This window comes from Rhineura floridana, chromosome 22 (assembly GCF_030035675.1).
Source record: "Rhineura floridana isolate rRhiFlo1 chromosome 22, rRhiFlo1.hap2, whole genome shotgun sequence".
Taxonomy (NCBI): domain Eukaryota; kingdom Metazoa; phylum Chordata; class Lepidosauria; order Squamata; family Rhineuridae; genus Rhineura; species Rhineura floridana.
This window is the reverse complement of record NC_084501.1, coordinates 4646573-4665562: the sequence shown is the minus strand read 5'-3', so window position 1 is coordinate 4665562 and position 18990 is coordinate 4646573. Positions and strand designations below refer to the sequence as shown.

General features: G+C 46.9%; 1 protein-coding gene across 3 annotated transcripts in view; it reads right to left on the bottom strand.

Annotated features, from left to right (window-relative positions):
- The window catches only part of IQGAP3 (IQ motif containing GTPase activating protein 3), a 98966-nt gene that overhangs the window by 36853 nt on the left and 43123 nt on the right, over positions 1-18990 (bottom strand). For all 3 annotated transcript variants that reach the window (XM_061605840.1, XM_061605838.1, XM_061605839.1), the window contains exons 14-25: positions 16909-17033; positions 15021-15184; positions 14314-14404; positions 13033-13200; positions 12756-12898; positions 10154-10324; positions 9495-9578; positions 8797-8868; positions 6993-7062; positions 6236-6444; positions 5329-5481; positions 1444-1607 (exon numbers count right to left, since the gene is read on the bottom strand). In XM_061605840.1, the coding sequence (XP_061461824.1) occupies positions 1444-1607; positions 5329-5481; positions 6236-6444; positions 6993-7062; positions 8797-8868; positions 9495-9578; positions 10154-10324; positions 12756-12898; positions 13033-13200; positions 14314-14404; positions 15021-15184; positions 16909-17033 (1614 nt within the window). The remainder of the gene's footprint in view (positions 1-1443; positions 1608-5328; positions 5482-6235; positions 6445-6992; positions 7063-8796; positions 8869-9494; positions 9579-10153; positions 10325-12755; positions 12899-13032; positions 13201-14313; positions 14405-15020; positions 15185-16908; positions 17034-18990) is intronic.

The following is an 18990-nucleotide window of genomic DNA, read 5'->3' as shown; positions in this document are numbered from 1 at the left end:
CACAGTTCCCCCTCAAATAACAGCTGGAGGTATGCAACTTAATTTTTTACACCCCAAAAAGGGTCTACTTTCGAAGCCTGTAAGAATGTGAATTCATTCCCTTTCTCTATCCCTGCATGCCCCTGGCCTGGGTGAGGTTGGGCCAGAGCAGTGCCTCGCACAGACACACCAGGGAGCCTCTGCAGAAAGTGGAATCATTCTGCTGCATCCTCACAGAAGGAATAAACCAAACGAGCCCATTGCAACTGATGTGGAGAGGCAGCAGAGCGACACACCACCCAGAATCAGAAGGCAAAATCAGCACCTGCTGGCCTTAACATTTCCATCCAGCAGGTGATAGGATAAGACCCCAATGTCAAGAATAGCTAACTTTGGTCAAGCTACAATGGTTCAACCAGAGGGAATTCTGGGAGCTTTGGGGATCGCTGGGGAAGTCCAAGGCTCGGTGCCAGACAGGCAATTTACAAATGTCAGGAAGATGCAACTGAACCTTATCCGTTATCTCTTATCTGCTTCCTGAGATCAAAGTCAGGAAGAGTGGGCATTGCAAATCAGGATGGGGGTCTGTCTAGCCCCCCTTATCTTCAAAGAAGGTGCTCAGGGGTGCCGAGGATGGCTAATGGGCCCCCCTCCCTGTTGACTGCAAAACTCCATAAAAAGGAAGGGTGGTCCTTCAGTTCTTTGTTCCCATTTTTGCTCCCGTCTCCGTTTCTTAATTCTACCTCCTGGACCTGCCTGACTTGCTGTTACACTGTTGGGAACCAAGTGTTGCTGACGTGAGCAGGGATAGATGCAAGTTTGTCATTTGCTATTGCCTGTTTGAATCTCTCACTATTGTTATGCCCAAGTGTCTCTTATAGCCCAGCTGACAGCAATTGGCTACTCTTTTTGTATGTACTTTTCTTTTCTTTTAAATAAAATTACCTTTTTCTTAATGGTGTGTATTGCTTGGAGCTAAGGACTCTAAAACCCAGTCCTCGATCGCTGGAGCTACTGACTATGGTTGATTAGTGTGAGTTAATGCCCTAGAGCAGAGAGTATAACAATAGGTTTGCTCTAGCATCTCAGTCAGCATTCTGAGGTCCCCTTCCTCAGGGTACGAAGCTAAGAAAAGAGGTGGTGGCAGTTTCTACCATAATCCTAATCCGGAAAGAGGGAGAGTTTGCCTGGGAAGCAGCGACCCAAAGGAATTGGGAGTGTTCTCAGAAGCAAAGAACCCCCTTAGGGTGCTGAGGTCAAGGGACCCCAGGGGGGCAGTCTTTGACCCTGGAGAGCTGCTGCCAATCAGAATAGGGCATCCTGGGGTTCGACGGGTCTGTGATTTGAATCAGTTCCTATAAAAGGGAGACTGCCATCTTTATTAAGGGCAGAACGCCATCAGCAGGCATGGAAAGTGAAGCCGCAGCTTTCCGGGGAAGAGAGGAGCAAGGACCAAGGACTCACTTGATCTCCTCTTGCAGGGCGCTTCTGAAGAGCTGGAGCAGGAGATAGGCCTCTCTGGCGTTGGAGGCATAATTGTAGAGGGTGAAGACCACTGACTCCATGAACTTTGTGGACTTGTTCTGGGGCATCTGCATGATCAGCCGGGCCAAATAAACCGGGTGAGTCTGAAAGGTATAACGTTTTCATATGCAAAAATCTGTTTGAGATTAAACACCGAGGTTGGCTGTAGAAACCATGTCCAAGTGCCTGGACTCGGTGAGTGGCTGGATGGGAAGGAACAAGCTGAAGCTGAATCCGGACAAAACCGAGGTGCTGTTTGTGGGAGACAAGCGAAGGCTGGGGGATGTGGACCTGGTGTTCAATGGGGTACGATTGCCCCTAAAGGACCAGGTCCGCAGCCTGGGGGTCATTCTTGACTTCCAGCTGTCCATGGAGGCTCAAGTCTCGGCTGTGAGCAGGGCAGCGCTGTATGAACTGCATCTGATACGGAGGCTGCGCCCCTACCTTCCCAACCATCTGCTCCCACCGGTGGTACATGCCCTGGTCACCTCTCGCCTAGACTACTGTAATGCGCTCTACGTGGGGTTACCCTTGAAAACGGTCCGGAAATTGCAACTGGTACAGAATGCGGCGGCTCGTATGATCAAGGGTAGCCGCCGACAAGATCATATTACTCCAGTTTTGAAGGAGTTACATTGGTTACCGGTTGTTTACCGGGCCCAATTCAAGGTGTTGGTTTTGACCTTTAAAACCCTATACGGTTTGGGCCCAGTTTATCTGAAGGAGTGCCTCCAGCACCGTCAGGAATGCCGCTCGACAAGATCAGCCTCTCAAGACCTTCTCTCGATCCCACCGGCTAAATCAGCTAGGCTGGTGAGGACCAGAGAGAGGACTTTCTCAATATTGGCCCCCACCCTATGGAACTCCCTCCCAAATGATCTCCGACATGCCCCCTCTATGATGAGCTTCCGCCGGACTTTAAAGGCCTGGCTCTTCAGGCAGGCTTTTGGGATGGGTTGAAACTTTTACTGTATGTTTTAATATTTTAATGCTTATGGTATGCTTAATGTCTAATGTATCATTCTGTTTTGTACGTCGCCCAGAGTGGCTGGGTAACCAGCCAGATGGGCGACTAATAAATCCAAGAATAAAATAAATAAATTAAAATAAATTACCAACAAAAACTCATCCTCTCTTCTGCCCACTGCCAGTACCTCACTGCTTAGTAGTGGGTTCTTGGTAGAAGGAAGAGGAGAGAGAATCCTTAGGGGTGTTCACATGTTATGGTGAGCAAGGGTACAATCTGTGTACTCAGATAGTTGAACATAGTAGTTTAGATAGTCGTACATTAATGCACATGCAATGTTCAATGAGTGTACAGTCTGTGAGCTGTTACCCACTAAGTCCTATTCAGAATACCAGTTGCTGGAAACTGCCAACGGCGGGGGAGGGGGGGGGAGTACTCTTGTGCTTTTGGGCTTCCCATTGGGGCTTCCCATTGGCACCTGTCAGAACAGGATGCTGGACTAGATGGGCCCCTGGCCTGATACAGCAGGTCTTTCTTATGTTCTTAGAATAGATCCACTGAAATTAATGTGCCTAAGTTAGTCGTGCCCATTAATTCCAGTGGGTCTACTCCGAGTATGCCTAATGCTGGATAAAACGGCCCTGTGAACATAATTGCTGAGCTATACAAATAAATAACTGTGCACTCTTTCACACCAACACTTCCACATATGTAAAGACCAGTTGTACCTCTGTTCAGTGTAATGTATGAACAGCCGTATTATGAACCAGAGATGAGTGGAAGTTCTCAAACATAGCACTTGCATGAACCTTGATAACAGGAGAAACCTTCTGTAGAAGCTACACCGGTAAGCTGGCAAGCCACATACTAAATAGTTCCCACTGTTGGCTATACTGTTTTCAGATGCAAGAAACGTGGCAAGCAAGACGGTTTTAGTTTGTAGCTAATGATTATATTTCTTGTTTGTACCAAACTGGAACAGGTTCAGAGGAAGGCAACCAGGATGATCAGTGGACTAGAATCAAAGCCCTATGAGGAGAGACTGAAACAGCTGGGTATGTTTAGCCTTGAGAAGCTTGCTGGTCCATGACCGTAATAAATTTGATTGATTGATTGAGCCTTGAGAAGAGAAGACTGAAGAGAGATATGATAGCTCTCTTCAAGTACTTGAAAGGTTGTCACACAAAGGAGAAGGGCCAGGATCTCTTCTCAATCATCCCAGAGCACAGGACCCAGAATACTGGGCTCAAGTGACAGGAGGCCAGATTTCGACTGAACATCAGGAAGCACTTCCTGACTGTTAGAGCACTACGTCAGCAGAACCAATGACCTAGGCAGGTGGTGGGCTCTGCAACACTGGAGGCATTCAAGAGGCAGCTGGACAGCCACCGGTCAGGGATGCTTTAACTTGGATTCCTGCATTATTATTATTATTATTATTATTATTTATTTATTACCCCGCCTTTTTTCCAAAACTGGAACTCAGGGCGGCTTACAAATAAAAACTACACATAGGTAAAACACATACAAAAATATACAATTAAGGGGGTTGGACTTGATGGCCTCATAGGCCCCTTCCAACTCTACAATCAGGGCTGTGGAGTCGGAGTCGTGGAGTTGGAAGCAATTTTGGGTGGAGTCGGAGTCGGTAGAAATGTACCGACTCCGACTCCTTCATAAATGGCAAATGTATATCAACTAGTAATAACACATTTACTGTAGTGAAGTGGTAGCACAAGGCATTTCATCACCACCACGTGAATCCAGAGCTTGGAAAAGTTACTTTTTTAAACTACAACTCCCATCAGCCCCAGGGATTGGGCTCGTGGGAGTTGTAGTTCAAAAAAGTAACTTTTCCAAGCTCTGGATTCACGTGGTGATGATGGAATGCCTCGTGCTACCATTTTACTACAGTAAATGTGTTATTACTAGTTGATATACATTTGCCATTTATGAAGGAGTCGGACAATAGAAAAATAGAGGAGTCGGAGTCGAAGGTCTGGCGTACCGACTCCACAGCCCTGTCTACAATTCTAGGATTCTATGATGTGGTAACCCACCCTGCCACCGAATGGTGAAAGGCAGACTATACATTTAAACAAAATAAAATACCCATTGCTCAGGGACTAAAATTATAAGAGAGGTGAGCCTTCAGAATCAGCCGACCAGCTTTGCAGATGCTTCTGGCTCAGCACACACAGAAAACGGGATGCTGGACTAGACACCGAGCCATCACTGCCTGAAGTAGCAGGGCTCTTCTTACGAAAATGTAATTGCACCGCTTCTAATCATACTGAGGGAGAAGGAGTCTAAAGCCCTGTCCGTTGAAAAAGATTTTTTTTAAAAAAATAAAAATAAATCAAACTCAGCCCCTTCTTCTAGTTTTGGAAATTACCAGAGATTGGCCATCTTCACAGCCGTATCGACTAGAAGTTTACTTTCCTTAAAAAAAAAAGAGAGATAGAGGGGAAGAGAGAGAACACCAAGGTTCTCAGGATGCTAAACTCTAGAATCAAATATAACTATTGTTGGATTCTGTGCATGCAAACAGACCTGATTGTAAGAATGACATGTGTGTGTGTACTCCCTTAAAGTCGATCCCGACTTATGGCGACCCTATGAAGAGGGTTTTCATGAGGCTGAGAGGCAGTGACTGGCCCAAGGTTACCCAGTCAGCTTCATGGCTGTGTGGGGATTCGAACCCTGCTCTCCCAGGTCATAGTCCAACACCTTAACCACTTCGCCACACAATGCATGCATGACATAAATCCAAGATCCTAATGGCGTAAAAACAGAAGCCAGAGAACCAACAATGTTAATTATTGCCTTGCACGTTATCTAGGAAGATGCTGACTGACTTGCAGTTGGTAGAAGAGGTGCTGATATGCCTCCAGGGTCTTCCGTTTCTCCTTGCTGAGCGCCTTCAGCCCTTGCTCTTTGCTCCGGCCCATCAGATCAGAGAGCTGCTCCTTGTTCTTCTTCGTCAGCTTCTTGCAGTGAGAGACTACCTCCTGCCAAGGAGCAGAAGAGTTAACACACAAGCATGCACAGATACACAAACCTTTGCCACCTTGTTTTGCAGAGCATCAACGGAGAGCAAACTTTCCTCTGTTCTGAACCTGAACTAGTATCGCTCTGGGTTTGATAGAAATTGGGCTGCAACCAGATCAGCCAAGTAGATCATGGATTAAATGGCAACAGCCTTTTAAAAACAAAAGTGGGAGCTGGACCATTTGCAGAGCTTTATCTGGTCCACAGCGCAACCTATCCATTTGGAAACAAAGGTGACTGGAGTAGAAGCAAAACGCCATTGCTCTAACAACAGCTTCTGTCAATCTGGTACCCTCCGGGCATTTTGGACCACCAGCCCCAGCCAGTGGCCAGGACTGATGGGAGTTGTAGTCCAAAACGTCTGGAGGGCACCAGATTGATGAAGGTTGCTCTAGAACATGCCCTTGGAGATCACAAAAGCCCCCCACAGCCAAACAAGGCAGGGAACACTGAGTAAAGGTGGGAGCCCAGCTTTGGGAGAGCCCAGGTGGCCATTTCAGAGATATGCCAGCACCTGTAGTTTTATTTACCCAAGATACAATGCCCCAGTCCACAGATCTATGAAATCCACTCAGAGACTCAGTGAGGAGCCACACACACGTGTGTGTGGTTACATTGGGGTGATGTGTCTGGGTGTTGGGGTGGGGATCCACCGCTGGCACCATGCCAGGCGCCTCTGACATCGGCACCAACCCTAGATCTACCTCTTCTAACCTGGAGGGTGATCCTGTTCTTGACCAGCAACCCAATTTTGATGTCCATGAGATTGAGGTCAGTCTCCAGCTGCTGGTTGGACCGGATTCCTCTCACCACACTCTCCTGGAGATCTAGCAGCTCCAGTTCCTCCCAGTAGTCTTGCTGGCTGCGTTCCAGCAGATGGGCAAAACCCCGGACGATGCTGAGCGGGGGGTTCCCACTGTGCACTGGGAGCAAGGGAGACAGCGAGATTAGTCAGTTTCAGAATAGTATATTTTGTCCATGTACGTCACATGAAAACAGGGCCCCACAACTCCAGTAGCCCACACAACGACTCACCATATTCCTTGCATACTGGAGCTGGAGAAGGAAAGTGGAATCATCCCAGCATTCATTCTGCAGTTCCAAGGCTCCTTGGAAGCAAAGACAAGCCCCAGCACTCCTCCCAAAAAGTTGGAGAGCAAGGCTGTGGCTTGCGGTTTTGGTTCTGGAGCCAGGGAGAGGTTTTATTTATTTAACACGATTTATATATTGCTTAATCAAAATAAATCTCTAAGCAGTTTACATAAATATCCATTAAAAGACAGCAATAAAGGCCACCATGCTCCAAGCTACAAAGGCACAAGGAGCTGGAGAACAAGCCAAGCTTTGAAGAAACAGACCATGGTTTGTTTGGCTGTAGGACAACCCACGGCTAACTCAAGGTTTGGTTAAACAAACCATGGCTTAGGTGTTACATGCCAGCCAGACTCCTGCATGAAATGTAGGTACTTACCCAACATCCTGTAATCTTCCCGTGCCTTATTAGCTCTTACAAATGCTTGGATTTTAATTATGGCCTTAACCTGGCGAGGGATGCAGAACAAGAGAAAGCAATTGGAACGGGGGAGAAAAAGGGATCTGGACACATCCCCAAGGCAAACAGCAACTGTAAAATCAGGACATGGTGGGTTTATTGAAACTTATGGCACAGGGAGAGCTAGGTCATGTTGCACCACACAGGATATGACGGGTCACACAGAAGACCTATGCACATGCTATTCAGGAACTGCCTCTTACGAGCAGTGGGGCACTTTTCACCCTGCCCCCAAACAGAGCTTGGAAAAGTTACTTTTTTGAACTACAACTCCCATCAGCCCCAGCCAGCATGGCCACTGGATTGGGCTGATGGGAGTTGTAGTTCAAAAAAAGTAACTTTTCCAAGCTCTGCCCCAACATCACATCTGCCTCCTTCCATGACCACGCATTGCACAAGAATGTCTGCAAAGCAACTCCAAAGCATGAGTTCCTGCTCACACAAAAAGTTCCATGGGATTGGGACACCTGGTTGTGAAGGTGTCCTGACCTTGCAGGGCCCTTGCACGCAAGCAGGAGCTCACAAATTGGAGCTTCTTTGTGAACAACCTCACCCAATGCGCCATAATGAAAGCAAGCAGATGTGATGTTGGGTGGGGGAGCGTAGCCTTTCTCCCAAATGAACTCAGCATTGCCCTGCGTACAAGTGAGGCATGCACAGGGCTCGAATTAGGTCCGACGAACCGGGTCACAAAGAGAGCTGCAAACCAATTAAATGATTCATCACCACCCACCCTCACAAAATTAGTCTAGCATGTAACCAGTCTGTTACGTGGATAAATTTAAGTTAATTTATAAATGGTAAAACTTCAAAACACAATTACTTTGAAAGGATTCTAAAGGAAGGGTAACTTTATTGATTTTATTTATTTATTTATTTATAAAGTTTGTTCAGTGGCTTTTCTTCACAAAAATGAATCCAAAGTGACTTACAATCAACAAAAATGTTAAAACCAGTATAAAAACTTAAAATAAAAACTTTAAAAATACATAAATGTAACTGTGGTGGAACAACACCCCCCCCCAAAAAAAGACATCAAGATCCCTCTAAAAGGCCTCCAAAATTAGGAGCCAGATGCCTGGGAGACATGTTTTTGCCTAGTGTCTAAAAATAGATATTGATGGTGCAGGCGTGGTCTCCCTCAAGAGCGCATTCTATAAGTGGGGGGGGCACCACTGAGAAGGCACGCTCCCATGTCTTCACTCTCTGCACCTCCCTCGGAGGGGTCACATGAAGAAGGGCCTCAGAATCCGAATTTTATCTTAAGCTCAAGGAAAATAAGTTCAAAACAAATAGGAAAGGGAGCTCATCTTTAACATTCTTTTTTCATTATCCCAAGACCCCTGAGAGTTTATTTAATATTATATTTTTATATTGTTTTAACCCACCCTGGGACCTTATGGGGAAGGGCAGGTAAGAAATCTATTATTATTATTATTATTATTATTATTGATGATGATGATGATGATGATGATAATTGTGGAGGATACGTCTATTGAAGCCGTTTAGCCATCATGACAAGAATGAAACTTCCATGTTCAGGAGCCTTATACCCTGAAGAGTCAGATACCAGGGAGCAACAACAGAGAATAGGCTTCATGCCTGCAGACTTCCTAGAAACATCTGGCTGATCACTGTTAGAAACAGGCTTCAGTGGGCCTTTGGTGTGATCCAACCAGGCAATTTTACAGCACTTGGTGCACAGGTATGAAAAAATACTCACATTCTTCTTGAAGTAGCGCAGTCGCTCTAGATACTGCCTGCGTGCATGCCACATCCGTACCCAGGCTTGAATCTGAACACAGCAACAGAAATGGCACCAATGACACAAGATCATTTGCATCTGATGGGCCAGGAAGAAGCAAAGACATGCTTCTCCCCCCTCTCTGTCTCTCTCTCTTAAAATGCCCTGCTTCGCTTGAGAGGCAGCTGCTTTGACCCACCCCCTTGCCTCCCCACTTCTCAGCCAACTGCTATGCTATAATAGCCAATATAAATGCTGCTGGGTTGACATTTTATGTACTGTGTGGCACTTTGAGGGCATAAAGGGTGTGTCAGGGAGTCGCCAAAGTGTGCCTTGGAATGGGTGGCAGCCAGAAGCAAAGGAGGAGAAGGTTATCCGTGGCTACCAGCCATGATGGCTATCCTCTGCCTCCACGGTCAGAGGCTTCTGAACGCCACGTGCTGGAAACGGCAGGGGAAACGAGTGCCACACTCTCCGCTTGTCTAACCTGTTTGCGGGCTTCTCACTGAGGCACCTGCTTGGCCACTGTGAGAAGAGGATGCTGGACTAGATGATCCAGCAGACTCTTATCTTCAAAACATGACAGGTATGCCGCTATTGCTTTGGTTGTTTATCATTTGTTTTATGTTGCACCCTGCCCAGGTCTTGATGAAAATTTTCTTTGAAAAATAAAATACCTTGATTACAGAGCCTGTGTTCTTCTGGCAATACCACAGCCTTTCCAGGTAGCTTCTCCGTTGTCGGTATCCACGCCAATAAGCCTGTGAGAGCAGATGGCATGGGAACTAGTGTAGGACAGGAGCTGGGATGCCTTGGGTTCAAATCCTGTCTCAGCCACTGCTCTCCTAGCCCAGTGGGTATCTGGGGCAGGAAGAGGGCTTTCCTCAGCTTTTCCCAAGACCATGGCACCAAACCCATGAGCTATAGCCCTTCCCAGCTGTGACATCTGGGCATTTAACCTAGGAACCCTCTACATGCTACAGACAGCAACAGCGTTGGGGGGGGTAGCAAGTGCACGGCGAGAACAACATTTGAATGTGGAGAACAGGGACATTGAAAGTAATGAATGTAAATTAGTCATGTCCATTAACGTCTAATGGGTCTACTCTGAGTAGAACTAGAATTGAATACGACCCATTATTGACTACATATGCATAGCTGCCCCATCACAAAACATCTCTGGGCAACTCGCAAAGCAAAAACAAAACATTAAAATACAATGTAAAGCGATCAAAAACTATAGTTTTATTTAAAACGACAACCACCACCCAGAAACACAGAACACAATTTTTCAAGTTCTGAATCAGGACTTCCCAATACATCTGCTGCATCCTACCTGAATTTTGACAGCCGCTGGCACCTGCTCTGACCGTAAGTGCCGCCGGGCGGCAAACTCCTGGCGGGCAAGGAAGCCCCTCATCCGAGCCTGCAGCTGCATGACCAGCCTGGCATGGGCTTTCCACAGGCATTCCCGGTCATGTGCGGCTGTCACCCTGACTATGGTGCCCTGTAGCAGAGAGAGAGGTGGGGGTGTCATAAGAACGTCAGATAAGTAATAAAAAGAGAGGAAAATGGAAAATCTTCTGGCATAGATCTGGAGAATTTTATAAATCCTTTCAGAATCGGTTCCTACCCCAGCTCTACAAATTGTTTAGTACCGTCTTGGACAAAGGAGGTATTCTAGACTCGTAGAAAGATTTGAGGATAGCAGTCCTGCTTAAACTTGACAAGGATCCAGTCCACCTTGGTTCTTATCATCCCACTTCAACCATTTATTTGGACATTAAGCTTTTCACTTCTGTAATGGTCAAAAGGCTGACAAGGTGTTTATTGCTTCACTTGTCAACCCGAATCAAAACAGGCTTTATCCTCCAGGAAACAAATAGCTTACTCTATTAGGCGGATCTTGAATGTAATTTATATGGCAAATGAGAAAGCACTCCCAACCACTTCAAGGCATTTGACAGGGTGGACTGGCCATTTCTCAAGAAGTTGGTGCATAAGATGGAGTGTGGTAGGAAGACTGAGAGTAGAGTTTCTACTCTGCCTCGAAAGTGCAAGCACAAGTTGATGGACACAATTCCTCTCTGTCTGCCATTCCAGGCACACAGCAGCGATTTCCCTTATTACCCCTGCTCTTTATTGTATTTTATTTATTATTCATTACATTTCTACCCTGCCTTCCTTTCCATGCCAGAAACCCAAGGGGGCTTACATATGGTTCCCAGGCAGTCTCCCATCCACGCACTGACCAGACCTGACCCTGCTTAGCTTCAGTAGAGTGTCGGCCTCATGTGCCTTCGGACCACAGCTCTTTGCACTTGTTATAGAAGTTTTGGCAATCCAGATTCACTCCTCCATTGAAATAAAGGGGATTCCTGGTGGCGGGAGTAGGGGAGAGGCACACCATCAGTTTATTTGCAGACAACAGTTTACTGTTGTTAAGCAATGCTTGTGATGCTTTGTCACCCATTCAGTCTACTGTCAACAATTTTAATAAACTGGGCAAAATCTAAGATGATGTGTCTCAATACCCCAGCAAGGACTCGAAAAAGGCTGCAGGATAGACTGGGACTGCAGTTGTGCCATGGGGATTCATTATTCAGGCTTAAAAATTACCAAGAATTGGAAGCAAATGAAATAGAGAATTATGGATAAGTTGGCAAAGGAAATAGAGTTCTGGCATCACTTACCATTGTCATGGCTTGGTAAAAATGTTGCCGTTAAAATGTATGTTTTACCTAAATTGTTGTTCATATTTCAAGTGTTACCAATTGAGTTATCTGATGTACAGTTTAAAAAACGCAGAGGAAAATGGAACAATTTGTAAATGGGGGAAAATGTACTAGGATAGTCAGGATGTCTTTATATATCACCACAGATGATATGGAGGGATGGGGTTGTCATATTTACTGTCCAATTGCCACAAACAGATGATACATATAATCAGGGGCACCTTTTTGATCTCTTGGGTGGGAGTGGAGCTGTTCTCCAAACCTTTTGGACTGTGCACCCGGCCGTTTCGGTACCAAAACGAGACCGGTCTCCAGGATGTAGGGAAAATCCCTTCCTGAAAGCTACGATGAAAACATGGGGGCAAATGGGTAAAAACCCTGGCCCCTTCCCTCCCCCACCCCAGAACATGAGAGCTTTTTAGGCAGGCTATTACCAATTCCAGGATGGGGTCCTGAGCGGATCTATTGAGTTAGGGATCTATAAGGAAGAATACCCCTTTTTGCAGGAGGAGTTCCTTCAATTTCTGAATTCTTTGAGGCAGTGATAGTTTCAAAAATATAAAGTTTGCTCTTTTGCACATAAGCTGCTGAGATCTGGAAAAGGGGGGAGAGCTCTTACCTGGTAGGAGCCACTGTGTGTTAGAGAAGGACATGCTATGAAGGGCATGATCTCCTGTATTTATAAAGCACTTCTGGGGGGGGGGGGGCATGGCTGATGGCTCATTGGGTATTAAGGCAATATGGTAAACAGACTGTGACTGTGGCTGTGGCTCACGAGTGATGGAACGGAGAGCCAAGGTCTCACTTGCCATACCTGTAGGCTGCTTCCGCCTTTTAACAAAGCACGATGCCACTCCAGAGAGGAAGGGTGGTGGAGTAATAGTGAACATTTTACAATGGCTGATGGCTCATTGGGTATTAAGGCAATATGGTAAACAGACTGTGACTGTGGCTGTGGCTCACGAGTGATGGAACGGAGAGCCAAGGTCTCACTTGCCATACCTGTAGGCTGCTTCCGCCTTTTAACAAAGCACGATGCCACTCCAGAGAGGAAGGGTGGTGGAGTAATAGTGAACATTTTACAAGTTTTGGGGACCGAACTTCTTAGCAGTTGCTAAGCAATCATGGAAGCAATGTACAATGCAGGTGGGGTCCCCCCCCCGGTTGTTATTTTGGCTTCTTAGCTCACTGGCAGGCCCCTACCTGGATTTCCTCTCGACTGAGATGCATTGTATTAAGGGCACAGGGAGAAGGCTGGTCCCAGGAGCCTTCAAAGGTCTGCAGGCTGAAGTAATAACCTGTTCCGTCCTTCAGCTTGTGCAGGATCCAGGGTATTTTAGAGTTTCCTAGAGGTTAAATTTTTATAAATGAATAAATAAATATAAAGACCCAACAGAAACACTGTTGTAATAAAGTGCAAGTTTTAACATCCTTGAATTTGAGGATACCAGGGAGAAGGGGCAACGTACCCCACCTTTACCTGGTTTTTTTCTGGCAGCCATGAGGGCACTCAGCTGCGTCTGGTAAGTTGCAGCACATTCCATCACCACGCCACAGAGAGAGACATCCGGGTTACGCAAGACTCTGGCTGTTTGCAAAGCATTCCCTTCCTTGATCGCTTGATTAATGGCAGCAATGCCCAGAGCCACTGCAGGACAGAAGAGGAGGGAAAACAAATCAGAGAGATTAAGAAGCAAGGTTCAAGGAACCACCTGAGGCTCCAAGTCTGCAAGCCCAAACTGCATAGGGATTAGAAAACTATATTAATTTACTTATTTAAAACATTTCTTAAAAAAAAAAAGATCCAGAATGGGGTACCAAAGTGTGAATAAGCATAAGAATGTGAGTAATGCCTGGCAGCTGGATCAGGCCAAAAGCCCATCTAATCCAGCACTCTATTTGCACAATGGCCATCCGGAAGCCTACAAGCAGAACCTGAGTGCAGGACACGGAATAATGGGCTCAAGTTGCAGGATGCCAGATTTCGACTGGACATCAGGAAAAGCGTCCTCACTGTTAGAGCCATACGACAATGGAACCAGTGACCTAGAGATGTAGTGGGCTCTCCGACACTGGAGGCATTCAAGGGGCAGCTGGACCGCCATCTGTCAGGACTGCTTTGATTTGGATCCCTGCATTGAGCAGGGGGTTGGACTTGATGGCCTTACAGGCCCCTTCCAACTCTACTATTCTATGATTCTACACACCCAGGCAGCAGGTCTGTACGATGCTGGGGCTGATGGGATTTGTAGTCCAAAACTTTGGGCATCTCCCATCAGCAAAATGGCAAACCCAGCCATTGTGGGCTACGGCTCGCATCAGCCCTAGCCAATACAGCCATATAGGTTGTCACTTAGAGGAGGGCCGGGATCTCTTCTCGATCGTCCCAGAGTGCAGGACTCGACGGCCTTATAAGCCCCTTCCAACATACTATTCTATGATGCTATGATTCTATGAGTGCAACAGCAACTCTCCCCTCCTGCGGTTTCCAGAAACTGGTATTCAAGCATACGGCTTCCGACTATGGAGGCAGAGCATAGCCATCGTGGCTGGTAGCCAATATAGTTGCCTCCTCCATGAACTTGTCTAATCCTCTCTTAAAGCCGTCCAAGCTGGTGCTCATTGCTACATCTCGTGGGAGTGAAATAAGGATCGACACCAGCATCCCCTGCCCGTGAGCCTTCTCCCGTCTCCTTTGCTCATGCCTGTCAGGATCACCCTTTAGGTCTGCAGCTCCAATTTAGCTAGATGACACCCGTACTTCTCTTTGCAGCTTCAGTGTCGTGGTTCGCCTTGGAGACGCCCTCCTGGATCTCTTCCCACCATAGCACGACTCCAGTGTCCCCAGTCACCTAAGTCCAGAAAAGATCAAAAGACCACAAGGGCTCATAAGATCCATTTTTATTGTTCTGCTATTAATCCCCATTTTGCAGGATATTTTAAAAGTCAATGAACATCCAGAAATATCAAAGATTTCACCAGTACAAGATTGATACGGACAACTTCAGGCCAAAAAAAAATATCACTGGACGAGCCCTCATAATATGCCTTAATGAGGCATTTCCAGCATTACACTCTCCAGCATCTATCTGAGCTGAACAATGCCTTCATACAGTGATATTCCCAAAATATCAACTTTCGCTGAATCTATCTCCATTTTAAATCTAAAGAAACCATTATGTATGGATTCTAAGGCAATTTTCCATTGTTCAGGGTGCATAGTACATTCAAACGCCCTGTTCCATTCTCTTCTAAATTGATGATCTTCACAAGCCTCCAACAAATATTTGTAAACAATAGTTATGGGTTTGGGTTTTCTGTGAAGATCCAATTATTCCTTCCAACAATTTAGAGGATATTGAAGCACTCACAGCAGACTGGCCATAAATAGACACTTGGCCAATTCTGAAGATGAAATTCCAGGCATTCCAAACCCAAACTTCCTCCTCCTCTTCCTCCCTTTCCTACCTGGGCTTTCCGCTTCCGCATGCAGGTTAAAACGTCGTGGTAATGCATTGCGACAGGGAGTGTCACATCACAGAGGCCGGCAGAAGGAAGCAGCAGGGCTCTAAGGGTTTTCTCTGGGCTGGTCTGATCCAGAGCCTCATTGATCAGTCGGATGGCAAGGATCTCTGGGGAGGAAAAGGAGATTTCAGGAGAAATGGGATAGTGGATATGCTGAGCTCAGTGCCAAGACACAGTAGCCAAAATCTGGAAGGATTTGCAGATCAGCAGCCTGCCAGATGTTTGAACCTTCCTGCCGCATTCACAGTCCTAAAAAAGCGGCAAGGGTGAGGCTTAAGAGTCCTTGATGAGCCAATGCATAGGACTGCTGGCTTCTATTTGACTTTTGATGCAACTGATCTTTGGCTTTCTCTGTGCTTTTCCATGCCCCTCACACATATCCTACAAGGACATCCACCACAACCACCAAGGGGCACACTCTGAGCATTGACAATGGTGGAAGGAAGCCTCCCCCCAAACCCTAAGAGCAAGGAACCCGAGGGATGCAGTTTGGGCACTAGAACAGGGAGAGGGAACTTTGTTTCAGTTTGAGGCCCACATTCCCTTCTGGGCAAGCTTTCAGGGGCCACATGGGCAGGGCCAGAGGCAAAAGTGGGCAGAGCAACTAATGTGGATTTTACCTGTGTACGCTAGACTCGTTTCCATCCAGACAAGAAAAGGCATCATAAGGGTTCAAGGACATGCACTAGCCAGGCAAAAACACCCGAGGAGGGAGCAAAGCAGGGCCAAGGAGGGGAGCAGGTGGCCTCGGGAGAGTCCCAAGGGCCAAACAGAGAGGGCTCTGGAGGGCCACATTTGGCCTCTTGGCCAGAGATTCCCTATCCCTGTCCGAGAACCATCTCCTGAGAAAAGGGTGAATAAGAGAAGATCCCGGTTCTCAGATGCTTTCCTGCAGGGAACAAAACTGGTCACCTGAGCCAGCTTCCAGTCCCACCAAAGAGTTCCTGAGTGCTCTTACATCTCCAGCAGACAGACGACAGGCAGCATCGTATTTGCAGCTGACCAAGGCCCAACAGCAGAACTTTGGCAGAGGCTCCTCCTAGAGGCACGCCAGCTCCTCCTTTCCTTGGATCTTAGACTGGGCAGCATAACAATGCTGGGAGATGCTTTAATTTTTCACATGGCATGAGGGATTTACCCTTTGGCCACGTCTCACTTGAGAGAAGGCAGCCAAGGGACATAATTTGGAGGTGGTGGCAGTGTGGAGGTTGGGGTTAAGCCAGGCGCTGTATGGGAAGCCTTTGAGGGCTGGATTTAGGACCTTTGGACACTGCCTTATACTGAGTCAAACCCCTGGTCCATCTTGCCCAGTGCTGTCTACTTTAGCCTCATTTGCACGTCACTGTAAACCATCATTAAACTAAACTATGGCTCGAATGTGAATGCATAGCATCCAAGTGCACACTGTTGAAATCACAGGCACTTTGCTCCTCCCCTGCTGCTGCCGGAAAACAATAACGGTCTAGCTTAGCGTTACATCTGAACCCAGGCTCGTGGTTCAGGGAGAAACAAACCAAGAGCCTGGGTTCAGATGTAATGCTAAGCCAGATAACAGCTTCACTCTCAGCAGGAGCAGAGCAGCTGGGATTTCAGCCCTAGTCAACCGTGCAGTCACATTCAAACCAGAATTTAGCTTAACCAAGGTTCAGTTTAACCATGGTTTAAAGTGACGTGCAAACCAGGAGTCTTTTCCCGGGCCTACTTGGAGATGCCAAGGATTGAACCCAGGACCACAGAGCTACGGTCCTTCTGTTGGGATTCCTGTTACTATTTCACATTTACCCCAGTAAGATCAAAACTGAAAATGTTTTGGTGTTTGAAGGCAACTTACTCTCATTTTCTTCTTGGACGAAGGCGTTTACACTGTTCACTGAAGCCTGGATGTCATTCCAGCTCAGGAAATCAAGCCTCGCTTCTCGAGACTGGTGCTTCTGTCGTGACAAGTCATCAAAATAACTGAGAAATTAAGAACAAAAGCAACACATTGTTTTGCAACCTCCCTAAAAAACACAGTTGCTATCGGCCAAGGTTGTGCACACTGCAGGCTGTTTATAGGCTGCAATTCACTGGAAGTATAAAAATGAATATGAGGCATAGAGCTTTCGTTTGTCTTGTTTAAAAACACTATATTAGAAGCTCAACTGGAGTGCATACCGCAGATCAGAAAAGGTACCGCCAGGGCCAAGAAGATGCCAGCATGGTTAACCAGCAAAGTCAAGGAAGCTCTTAGAGGCAAAAAGTCTTCCTTCAGAAAATGGAAGTCTTGTCCAAATGAAGAAAACAAAAAGGAACACAAACTCTGGCAAAAGAAATGCAAGAAGACAATTGAATTGAAACTTTATTTTTCCAAAGGGCGGCTTACAAATAAAACTACATGTAGTTAAAAACATAGAAAAACATACAATTAAAATACAATTAAACTATGCATAACCTTAACACCGTAAAAGGCACTTAAAAATCTAAAAACAATTTAAAATAATACAGATAATAATATAAAACAATAAAACAAGCCTTGTAAAGCCCAATCCTAAACACCTTCTATCCCAAAAGCCTGTCGGAATAAAAAAGTCTTTACTTGCCGACGGAAGGATGGCAAGGAGGGGGCCATTTGTGCCTCCCTAGGAAGGGAGTTCCAGAACTTAGGAGCAGCCACCGAGAAGGCCCTATCTCGCATCCCCACCAATCGCACCTGCGAGGGTGTTGGGACTGAGAGAAGGACCTCTCCTGAAGATCTCAGGGCCCGGGCAGGCTCGTATAGGGAGATACGGTCTGACAAATAGCCTGGACCTGGGCAGTATAGGGCTTTAAAGGTCAAAACCAGCACTTTGAATTGTGACCGGAAACAAACCGGCAGCCAGTGGAGCTGTTGTAACAAGGGAGTTGTATGGTCCCTGTAACCAGCCCCTGTTAATACACTGGGTGCAGCTCTTTGGACCAGTATAAGTTTCCGAACAGTCTTCAAAGGCAGCCCCACGTAGAGCACGTTACAGTAGTCTAAAGGGGATGTAACTAAGGCATGCATCACCATAGTCAAATCAGGCATTTCCAGGAAAGGGCGCAGCTGGCGCACTAGTCTTAAATGGGCAAAGGCACTCCTGGCCACGGCCAAGACCTGGGCCTCCAAGTTCAGAGCAGAGTCCAGGAGCACACCCAAACTGCGAACCTGTGTCTTCAGGGGGAGTGTAACCCCATCCAGCACAGGCTGAATCCCTATTCCCTGATCTGCCCTTCGACTGACCAGGAGCACCTCTGTCTTGTCTGGATTTAGTTTCAATTTGTTCGCCCTCATCCAGTCCATCACTGATGCCAGGCACTGGTTCAGGACCAGGACAGCTTCCTTGGCTTTAGGTGGAAAGGAGAAATAGAGTTGGCTGTCATCCACATACTGATGGCACCGAACCCCAAACCCCCGGACAACCTCTCCCAGCGGTTTCATATAGATGTTAAATAACATGGGGGACAAAACTGAACCCTGAGGGACCCCATAGGTCAACTGACCACTCGAAACAGCTCCGCTGGACAGCTCCCAGCAGACGCAATGGTGGCAGAAAAGAAAAGTTTCTTCTTAGCCCGCACTGCCACGGAGTAGGCCTTCAGATAGGCTCTAGCCCATGTTCGGTCAGACTCGCACCGAGTCTTCCGCCAACGTCGCTCAAGTCCCCGTCTTATTCGTTTCATCGCCACCAGCTCCCTGGTAAACCAGTGGTTTGGCTCCACTCCGTAAGAGGGGACGCTCAGGAGCAATCGTGTCCACCGCCCTGGTCATTTCCCTATTCCAGAGGTCAACCAGGGCTTCGACAGAATCACCTGCCGCGGTGACAGGAAAATCCCCAAGAACCATCAGGAAACCATCTGGAGCCATCTGCCTCCTGGGGCGGACCATCCTAATCGGTCCCCCACCCCTGCAGAGGTT